This window comes from Etheostoma spectabile, chromosome 13, assembly GCF_008692095.1.
Source record: "Etheostoma spectabile isolate EspeVRDwgs_2016 chromosome 13, UIUC_Espe_1.0, whole genome shotgun sequence".
Lineage (NCBI taxonomy): Eukaryota > Metazoa > Chordata > Actinopteri > Perciformes > Percidae > Etheostoma > Etheostoma spectabile.
In genome coordinates this window covers 926948-938562 of record NC_045745.1, presented here as the reverse complement: position 1 = coordinate 938562, position 11615 = coordinate 926948, and the positions used below count along the sequence as shown (strand labels likewise).

The 11615-nt window shown below is 39.6% G+C and overlaps 1 protein-coding gene across 4 annotated transcripts in view; it reads right to left on the bottom strand.

The window, feature by feature from the left end:
* The window catches only part of jhy (junctional cadherin complex regulator), a 39220-nt gene that overhangs the window by 26047 nt on the left and 1558 nt on the right, over positions 1-11615 (bottom strand). For all 4 annotated transcript variants that reach the window (XM_032533056.1, XM_032533052.1, XM_032533054.1 and 1 more), the window contains exon 2: positions 6712-7181. In XM_032533056.1, the coding sequence (XP_032388947.1) occupies positions 6712-7121 (410 nt within the window). In that variant the 5' untranslated portion in view covers positions 7122-7181. The remainder of the gene's footprint in view (positions 1-6711; positions 7182-11615) is intronic.

Here is an 11615-nt window from a genome sequence, read left to right as displayed (position 1 = left end):
TTCGATGAGGCCAAAAGGGTAAGGGATGTCTCTCTAATGACTCAGACTCAAACAAGTTGGAGAATGCATTATAGACAACATGCAGCTGAACGTGATGCCTCCAACACTGGCCAAACACCACAGCCTAATATTTCTTGCCCCAGATACAAACACCTGAATACAAAAGCCAGTAAAATGTTGTGAAAAACACTGAATGGGGGAAATGAAAAAAAAATGGCCATACTGGACTACACTCAAATATCCTTTTGCAATATTTTGAGTGAGGTAGGTGTAAAATATAGTTAAGAGGGATGAATGGAGTTGCTTAAATAGGAATCTTTTGCTTGAATGAAGAATGCTCATTGGGTTTGTAAACTATGCAATGGCAATGTGTGAAAAGGCTTTGAGGAGGCAGCAGTGAGGACTATGAGAACATGGGGATAGGAATGGGACTGTGTTCACTGCGTTGGCTCTATGAAATGGAGGCTTTTGTGAGAAAATGTCATGGTCATTTTCCTCTGAAACAATGTACTTTGGAAGCGGACCCACACTTGGTGGGCATCAATCTGAACGGGTTAATGAAGGTAAAAATGAAGAATGCCCCTTTTCTATTTTGGAGGGAAATGACTATCAGGCTGTGTCTGCAGGAAAGAAAAGGGGAAACAATGGTACGAGTCGACAAAAGTGCAAAAACAGATGTGGTGTTGTTCCAACCATAGATGCCTACCACTGATCCTTCAAAAGAGAGAAAGAGAGAGCTCCTTTTCAGCAACAATGAACCTTGTTAATGGACCACGAGTGACCACTTATTATGATCCATCCAAACAACACAAAAATCTAATTTACCTCAACTGAAAACTGTTATTCTGAAAACACCTGAATTAGGCCATTCTCGGTACAATGTACCATCGGTGTCTGCATCTCATTGAATAACTGACACCACTTCATTGTTAAGTGATGTATGAGGGCTATTTGTCTTTCATTATCCATGTACTGTTTGAAAGTAATAGGTTTGATTGCTGCTGCCATTCTCCTTGCTGTATTCCATCTAAACAGGCACTATTATCTGCTTAATTTCAATTAATTTGTCACTGACAGTGGAACGACAGTCTAGTTCAATGGGCAAATTGAACAAGGTCGGGCACAAATCTCATCATGGTGAATAATTAATGCCACATGTATATATAATGATTGTGATAAACAAGGCTACACAGCCAATAATGTGATCAAAAAATAACAAAAAGGTTGTTTTCTATATTGTTTTTCAAGAAATAAAGCCTGCAGCTTTTTAGTCCATTTGCAACTGTGCCACTAACATAAATGACTGCCATCTACTGGCCAAACTGCATCACTCTCTAGTCACATGTAGGTTTTCTAGAGTCATTTAAAGGATGTCAGGGGATAGTCTTTATTTATTCTATGGTCAACAAATTCCACTAAAGGATTGAACCACCAAGTATTCAGGGGGAATCAACTGTTCAAAGGTTTGGAATCACCTGCTATATTGATGTTTTTCCTTCAATAATGGCTATTTTAGTAGATAAAACCGTTTATTTCAGACACCAAATGTATTATTTCCTATGAAAATGTTTTTGGCCCCAAAAGAATAACAATTAAACAGGGAGAAAACGTCTGTAAGACTTTGATGCTAAGCTTCCAATTTCTTTTACCAATGACTGCTGGATTCATCTTTTCTTATTCGGCTGTTGCTCAGAGGGATCTTGTCTCTTTCTGCCCTTTGAACCATTGACAGTGTTTTGTTCTTCATGCACATAACAAACCCTTCATACAAAATAATATCTATCTGTAAAGAGCACTTTCTAAAATTTGAAAGACCATTCAGAAATACAGTGTAGTCCTCTCAGCGATCTGACCGTTCCCAATCAAGCATTTGTAACAGGAGATCACAAACTTTTGAACATTAGTGTATCCATTCATTCCAAAAACACATGACGGAGCCATAACATTACACTGGGTGACATGGTATGGAGTCAAGATAGTGATTTTAGGTTTGGAAAAAATAATTTGGCAATAATAAGTAATCTGCATACTACGGAAAGAACATCATGCTGTCTGATCCCGCCAATTGCTCCAAAGCCTTTGGCATGACCGCACATCTACGGCCATGCCCATGTTTTAACACATAGAACCAAGCTGGGATACATACACTGCACTTAATAATAACTAACTAAAACACGTTTCAGCTGTAGGGAACACAATTACCTAATGAGGTAATGATGGAAGAACTTGCAAACATCAGAACAATCCCGGGTTTTCTTTTTTTATCTGTCTATGGCCTTCCCAGTAGAGGCTATCTAGCAGGTCAGTGACCTCAGTCTAGGTGGCGGTAATGCATCTTAATGCTGGTTGCCACCCGCCATAACACAGAAAAAAGAAGCAACTTGTCAGTCCGTCTGACAGCCCAGATGGCAGTGAGGCATCGGTTAACAGCAAGATAGGGAAAAAAAAGGTCAGAAACTGATAGATTTAACAACAGAATGTAAATTGCTCTGATTTTCTGCTTAAACAATGGTTCTCTATTACAAAATGATACTATAAAATGACACATTATAAACACCAGTGCACCCGCAGCTCATCGCTTTTTAAAATTTAACAGACTGTGTAGAACAGAAGCCAGCTGGGCCTGTAGTCAGCAGCCACTACAACTGGAGTCACATCTAGTTACTCTATTTCTAGTTTGTGCGTGCTACTCCTTCTAAAGGTGCTTTGCTATTGGTAGCTACCAGAGGCAAAGGCCAGTAGAGATGTAATGTACTACCAGCTGGACCCACAACTGATCGCAAACAATTCAGACTCAACCGCTGACAGTGCGAAAAACAAGTGGTCAGAAAACAAAGGGCGTCCCTGAATAACTATTTGCATAGTGCATTTTAATATGTCCAGTGTCTTTTTTATCCATATTCTTATTTGCGACATTGGCTTCCGTTTCTTCCACACAGACAAAAGAGAAACCTTCGCAGGCGCCACATGTTGTCAGTTGTATTTTTTTGCCCCCTCTGTTTAAGCTTTATGTAAAAAAGAAATTAGCAAAAACAACAATGTTAAGCTGACTTGACATGTGAGTATTGCTTAGCTGTTGTTTTAGACCAATGGAAAGCGCTGTGTGTTTCATTTCTGTGGGGCCATGCCAGAAATTAAGAAAACTAAAGGTACAAAAATATAACCTCTTCTAGCAAGAAACACTGAAAAATGTGTGTGGATATAATGTACACAGAACAGCTCATGTGGGCCTCCATTCACCAATAGCTTCCTACAATGTTTCTAAAATATGTTCTTAAGAAAGTTCCTAAGACAAGTCTACATCTGAATCATGACGTGTTCTTAAACAGCAGAATTGTTCGCAGGTGTGTTCTTAGAATGATGAATACCAGTGTCTTCGTAAATTGAAAGCTTGTACTTGTTGCTCCTATTTAGCATAGGTAAACGCCCCGTTAATTCCCATGAAAGAGCATGAGAAGCCAGGTCTGTGTTGATTCAAAAGACCTGGTGAAGGCGGTGCAGGCCTCGACTCGAAGAAGTTAACAAAAAAATGAGTCATCATATTTAGTAGCGTCAGCAGTGCATACTAAGCAGCAAATTAAACCAATGCATGACACGCAGTTACTCATGCAGTGAACGCTGTATCCGGAAAGGGCACAGAACTGAAGAAATGATTTGATCTGAAATCTGAGACAAACATTTTTTTTTCAAAAAATACGGACGGATAAATAGCGTGATCACTCAGTTATTATTGGATGGCAGGGTTCCCTTGTTATAATAATTGATGTGAATTGAAGGCAACGCCAGGTAAGTTTATTTATATACAGTAGGCATTGCACAAAATACATAATGGCAATTCAAAGTGCTTTACAAATAAGTAGGAGTGTAAAGTGCAGTGTGTATTTATTAAAACAAACATATACAGTGGCTTGAGAAAGTTTACACACCCATGCTAAAATTGACTAAAAAGAGGAATAAATAAAACATATTTTGGAAATTGATCTTAATGCCTTAATTAAAAAAATGTAGGAAAATTCAACCTTTTAAGGACACCAAATTTCTTTGTGAATGAACAATGTATTGTAAATAAATAAATGTTCTTCCTTAAAATACATATATATACACACCCCTGTGTTAAATTCCCATAGAGGCACGCACATTTTTATTATTAAAGGCCAGTTATTTCATGGATCAGGATACTATGCATCCTGATCAAGTTCCCTTGACCTTTGGAATTAAAATAACCCCCCCCCCCCCATCATCACATACCCTTCACCATACATAGAGATAGCCATGGGGTACTTTTCATAACATCATCTCTCAATACAAATCAAACCAGCTATTAAGCTAACTAAAAAAATACATGCCAATCTTCTCTGGGTATGGTGAAGGGTATGTGATGAGGTGGGGGAGAGAGTATTTATTTATTTACAATACACAAATACATTAATCATTCACAAAGAAAACTGGTGTCCTTAAAAGGTTGGATTTTCCTAAATCTTTTGAGCAATTTCCAAAAGATGTTTTGTATTCCTCTTTTTAAACAACTTTAGCATGGGTGTGTAAACTTTCTCAAGCCACTGTAATTCTGTTTAAAATAAGGAGTTCCAAAATGGAGAGAAGTATTACATTTGAAATTAGAATGGACGAAAACGGTATCACTACCTATTTTGCGCAGACATGTCAGCTCTCAATAGTGAGTAAAGAGTGCTTTGAGCATGTGTGGATTCTGTTCTTACGTAAGAACAAATCTCAAATAAGAAAACATTGGTGAATGCCAGAATCTTTGTGAAAACTGCATAAGTGTGGTTTAAGAACACATTTGTCCTTAAGAACGTTAAGAGAATGAGGCCCAATGTCACTATTTGGTTCTATTAATAACCACAAAAACAAAATAATAATTAACACATCAACTCAACTAAACCTATATATATATATTTTTTTTTTTTACAGAGGTTTACTGCCATTATTTACTTTCCTAAACGTGACCAATTTATTGTTTTTTTTAATGTGGGATCTAGTGTTTTTATTAATCAAATTGCAATACATAAAATCTTACAAAAACATTAACCATGAAGTTAAAAAATCATGAGCCTGCAGACACCTGCACTATTACAGTGTTGTAAGTGTTACAAAAATACAAATATTTATTATATTTAGGTTTTTAGAACAATGCATTCATTATTTTGACTGTAACATACTGCAGAGCATGCTCTACTAACGCAGCACTTCTGAACAACAGAACTATTACAGACACGCAGGATTCTTGGGTCTTTTATGTGAGACTAAAACCATGAGATCAGTCTGGAAGGACTGCTGTAAGTTAACACACCACCAGATGTCCCTGTCGTTGCTGCATTTGAGGCCCCAAAGCTGCATGAGGCTTCATCCTCCCATCTCTAGTGCCAATACAACTTTATCAAAGTGTTTCAATGCCAATGTTTCCCTTTTCAGTTTGGATTTGGGTTTTAATGCAAAGATCTAAAGTCACTGTGCTGGTTCCATAGACTTGCTCTTTCATAACCATAAACACACACTGTTTATTTGGACTGAAACAAACACACAAATCACATACACAATTGGGCCACTGTGAATACCCCCTATTGCACCATATTTACGTCCTGCTGTGCCTTGTAATGCCGCACAGTGCCCTGCTATCCCATGAACTACTACAAAGAACTGCTACAAACTACTATTTTTTCTATTTTTGTTATTTCCACTAACCCCAACCAACCCGTCAGACACCGCCTACCAAGAGCCTGGGTCTGTCCAAGGTTTCTGCCTAAAGTGTCTTGAGATAACTCTTGTTATGAATTGATACTATAAATAAAATTGAATTGAAATTTGCTCAAAAAATACACTAATTACTCCTGTTTAGACTACTGTTTGTTAAGAATTGCAGTACCTTTTTTAAATAAAGTATATATTAGTAATTCATTTTTAAAAGTTTACATCTTCACTAGGAACCATTGAGTCCCTTACACATGTTACTTTTGGGTCTTTTTGTGGAGTTGGAAAAACATTAAACAATATATTTTGACAGTTCAATCTTTTAACACAAGCCTAATTCCTTGTTTTACTGAAGTTTTAGTCTCGCATTGCCAGACCTTCCTCCACAGTGCTGCTAAGGAAGGTCTGGCTAGTCCACACAGCATTCTGGGATGGGAGAAAAACATGCTCTGGTTAATTGTCATTTCTTTAAACCAATCACAATCCTCTTGGGCGGTGCTAAGCAATGGACGGAGCCACGGTATCGCTGCAAAATAGCCTTGGGACGGAACTTGTTTTGGTGGAACATGTGTACGTTCAAGAGTAGTTTTAGTCGGGTAACAGGAAACTCAGATTGGACAGATAGTCTAGCTAGCTGTCTGGATTTACCCTGCAGAGATCTGAGGAGCAGTTAACCACAGTCCTCATAAATCCACCAGAGTATAAAGTACCAACACAAAGAAAGCCCCAGGCAATGGATATCCGGCTTAAATGAGTGAAATCTGGCAGATTTTCCAGGGGCACCAGAGCAATCCTGGAAGTGAAACATCAAGGACATAGACTACTGAAATTCTAACTTTGCGTTAGTAAGATTTAGAAATGTACTCAGGGTGTGTTCTTACAGCCAAATATCATTATAAGCTAACTGATGCTGGATGTGTAAATGCCCAGATGTTTCTTTAAATACCAACATTTTATCACAACACTGACACTTGCCTCACAAAGAAATATGTAGTGACTTACCTCGTTCCCGCTCTTTCATCCATCTGTGTATCCAGATATTCAGTCTGTGACAGGGTGGGATTTCTGTTGGCATGGGGGTGTGCTGCTACATCAAGGCTATCACAAACTTGAAGATCTTCAGTTTTATTGTCATTTGCATATTCAGCCTCTTTATGTCCCTGTTGTAAGCTGTCAGCATTCTCCTTCTGGGGAAGAATGTATTTGTTTTGGTCATGACGCCCAATAGGCATTTGTAGCTGCTGCTGCTGCTGGTAAGCTCTCTCCTGGGCCAAGCTCTCTGTGTCCGACTCCACAGAGTCCCACTGGTTGGTCAGAACCGCTGGTCTCGGAGAAGGAGGCCTCCCTCTCTCAGTCAACACTTGAGTCATCTTCTCATGTTTGAGTCCTTCATCCATGTTAGTGTGCTTCATGGAGATCTGGTCATATTTGTGGTTGTCAAAAGTGAAATGCTGTAGCAGGATGGATAAACACTGCATCCAACAAACAAACAAGATATATTTATTGTACAAGATGAACACTAGGGGCAGGGGAAAATGTAAATGTAAATGTGCTGTATTTATATAGCGCTTTTCCAGTCTTAACAACTGCTCAAAGCGCTTTTACATCTACAGGAAACATTCACCATTCACACACATTCATACACTGTGGCCGGGGCTGCCGTACAAGGTGCCACCTGCTCATCAGATAAACATTCACACAAAAAATCAATAAGGAATATGTAGTATCGCAATAATTTCCGTGACAATACTGTATCAATACACAGAAACTAAGTATCCATCTTTATTGCATACTGTATGTGTTAATCAGTTTGTCTGCTTGGCAATCCCATTTTACAGTGAGATGAACAAACAGAAAAATGTTTCTTTTTAGATAAAACAGATGTTGACAAAAAATAATTAGAAATTGAGAAAAATTTTAAGGTGGAAAAAAGGTAAATTGCAATATATCTCAGAATATCAGATCATGACATAAGTATTGGGATGATATCGTATCAAGAGGCCTCTGGTGATTCCCACCCCTGGTGAACACCAGGCTGTAAATGTGTTCATTTCACAGCTTTGGACTGCACATTTCTGCCAGGGTAAAGTGCAGGTTTAAGATAGGATGCATCAAAAACCTCATATTCCAGCATGCAGACCTGTATGTACTTTAATATCTTTGAATTCTTGAAGCCTTTCTGACAACTCGAAAAAAGTCAGAAACAAAGCTCGCAATGTGCACTTGAATAAGTCACTGAATCCAAACGCTAAACATGTGTCAGCATCGGCTCCACCAGAGTAACTCGCTTTGGTCTTTTAATGTATCTTTTCTACACAGTATAATGTCCAGGTAACTTGTTTTGTATTTATTTCTGCAGCCAAGCCAGAAATATGAAGTAGCCTAGTAGTTGTAGAGTTATAACTTTCTCTAATCTTACCCAGATTCCTGAATGCAGCACTACCGAAGCTGGAAACTAAGGGACCGTTCGGTATTTATGGAATGGACCACCGAAGGAAAACAGGGGAGGGACATGTCTTTTTATTCTTTGTTGAGGGGAGGGTCAATGCAATTTATTTGTTCTACGGGTCGGTCCAACTTTTGTATTCATGAAAACAGTAAAATGTCAAAGTGGCTTGTTTGGTGCATATTTTTCCATGTAGCTCCATGTTGCTCTCTTTGTCTTGGTCCCCCATCACTAGCAGATGGGTTTATCCCTGTTTAGTCAGCCAGAGACCAAGCGATTTCCCAAACTAGATAAATCTCGCCCGCACATATAAACCATAAAATGTTAATATTAATTATTAATACAGTCTGTGACATAAACACAAAACTGCTTTGCTAGTTATATCACGCTGTAACATCTGCTGAAACAATAATTATATTCATTAGCATGATTTCCGTAATGTTTGGTTTAAAAACACCCAAACACCAACGTACGTAAACATAGCGGAACAGACGCGAGCTTTTATTTTGAAAAGTTGAAGCTCGCGGACTGCACGCAGCCGGTGTCGTGCCAATGTACTTATCCCCGCCAGGATCTGTATCCCCTGGCCGCGGGAGCGCGCATGCACACAGAGCGGATATTCTGCTGCCTTTCGAATTGTTTAACTGCTGCACTTTTAATTTACCTCTTAAATGGAACAAATAGCGACGTGGAAGACTCGGCAGGGTTTTCCATAGTAACATGGGTCTCAGTTAACTACATAAATACGTGTTTTTGTCTGTTACATTAAAGAGGAACTGAACTGAAAAACTAACTTTTGATAACTTGTTGGTTATGATAATTACAAATGAATTACACTAAAAAAAAATATTTAAAAAATCAATATAGCTTTTTTTAAGCAACACAAAAATTGCATTTGTTAGTATTAGAACGCTGATAATATCGATGACGTCACTGGCATGGTAGGACCCGTGAAGGTATATAGACATCGGCTGCAGCACATAATATACACACGAAAAAAAGTCATTTTAATGGCACGGATTACGCATTTGAGCCTGTGAGGGACAGGCTTGTAGTGTCTGACTACCACCACATGGGGGACGATCAGTTTCAGGCTCCACTGAAGTACAAGATCGCTTGGTGACAGCCTCCAGTGACAGTGACCGGTGTGTGTGTGTGTGTGTGGGCGCAGCTTACTGTCATGCACCCTCCTTTATTGTATCCAAGCATATTATGCATTTTAGGAAATAGACTGCTAATACATCGTGTCCATTTAGAGAAAATAGAAAAACATGGTTAAAGTCCTGTTCGTTTACGAAAATAGAGGCAGATATATGGAAATTGTAATTAGACGCATTAATCTAATGGGATCGCTTGTTAGCTGAATGTAGGAGAGTTACCCCAGTTTGACCATAGATGCGCGGAGGATTCACGAGTTTTGCGGAGTTGGCAGATTTTTACTATGGAACTAGCAGCTGTTTCTGCATCAACAATGTGCCCTGAGTCGGCGAACATCCGTTAGCTTCATGGGGGGGGGGGGGGGGGGCGTTGGATTCTGTGGTTTAGTTAGCGGCTAACATCCGCTAGCTTCAGGGGGACGTTGATTTCTGTGGTTTAGCTGAGACGGCGAACATGAGCTAGCTTCACTTTTCGCTAGCGGCTAGTAAACACATTATTATCGATCTGTGATATCGTCGGAGTCTGGGTTTATTTCTACAGACTATGGTCGGAGTGCTAGCTTGGGGAGTTTGTCATAAGAGTGCTGCCATCGTATTTAGCTGCTAGCCCTTTCCCTCGGTCGGATCGCTGGTATCTAGCTTGGTGTTGTGGCTCAGTAATGCCCAGTGTGTCCGTCTGTTTTGTTGAACGCTATAAAGCCGACACGTTGGGCTTTATTTTTGTAAGTGAATATGTTCGTGTTTTCTGTATGTGACAACAACGTTACACCCAGCCCTTTGCCTAGTAGACTTGAGAGTATGCTGACAACCGGTAAACATACCGCTAACTACCTCTCTGTCCTCTGCCTGCCGGGAGCGTTTCAGCGCCCTGTCTGCGGCAGGTAGCATCGGGTTGTTACTAGCCGGTGGGTTATCGGTCTGCCCTGCACTGGAGACTGCAGGCCTAAGGTTTCAGTCTGTTGGACTTAAACTCTACAGTGACGCTGTTGTATCAGAAGCACAGCTTTCCAAATAGTCTGTCGCTAAAAAATGCTCCAGACTGAAAATCCAGGGGCTGTCGGAGGGCTAGCCCGTTTTAAGGCAGCTAGCTGCTAGCCATGAGTTGAGGACTGTTTTTTCCTTGTCAAAGGTAGCCTGTGGAAATGTGTCGTAACCCCTTGCTGCCTTAGCCCTATACGGGTCCATACTGCAGCCAGGGGCAATACAGTATGACCCCCCTAGACGTCTTTCTTTCCGTTAACCAGGTCACAAGGAACAACCTGACATAATTTGGAGAGGTCTGCTGTTGTCTAGCAAAAGTTACATGGGGGTACCCAAAATATCAGGCCGTTTTTCACCTGATATTATGGGTACCCCGCCCCCTAACATGCAAAGGGTCTGTCCTGTCATCATGTGTGTTTAATAGGTCACAATAAACACCTGAAACAATGTATTGTTATATATAATGGGTCTGTCCTGTCATCAGGCGTGTTAGTGTGTTTTTTGTTGTTTTTTTATTCACAAGTACTTAAAAGTATTATATATAAAGTGTTAGAAAACAGACAAGGCTTTACAAAAAATAATGAACATCCCCTAAAACAGTATAAAAGAACGGCTGTTAAGGCCCTTAAAAATGCAATTAAGTGCATAACAATATAATAATAATAAATTTTATAAAAAAGTGATTTTAATTGAGCTTCCTGCCTGTCAGGTGTTTTATTTGACTTATTAAACACACAAATAACACACATATGACAGGACAGACCCTTTGCATGTTAGGGGGTGGGATACACAAAATATCAGGTGAAAAACAGCCGGATATTTTGGGTACCCCCTATGTAACTTTTGATAGACTACAGCAGACCTCTCCAAATTATGTCAGGTTGTTCCTTGTGACCTGGTTAACACAAAAATACACACCATGATGACAGGACAGACACCAAAATAATAGGTGAAAAACGGTCTGACATTTTGCGTACCTCCTATGTAACTCATATGGTAGACAGGTGAAAAGTGTTTAATTGAAAAGCCATATTAAACTAAATTAAATTAAACAGAAATCACGTTAGAGGACGGGAGGATACGCCTTCAGTCCATAATAGTAAACGACGCTATAAACAATTCACACGTGGCCTTAATGTAACAGACAAAAACAGTATTTATGTAGTTAACTGAGACCCATGTTCTATGGAAAACCCTGCCGAGTCTTCCACGTCGCTATTTGTTCCTTTAAGAGGTAAATTAAAAAGTGCAGCAGTTAAACAATTCGAAAGGCAGCAGAATAGCCTATCCGCTCTGTGTGCATGCGCGCTCCCGCGGCCAGG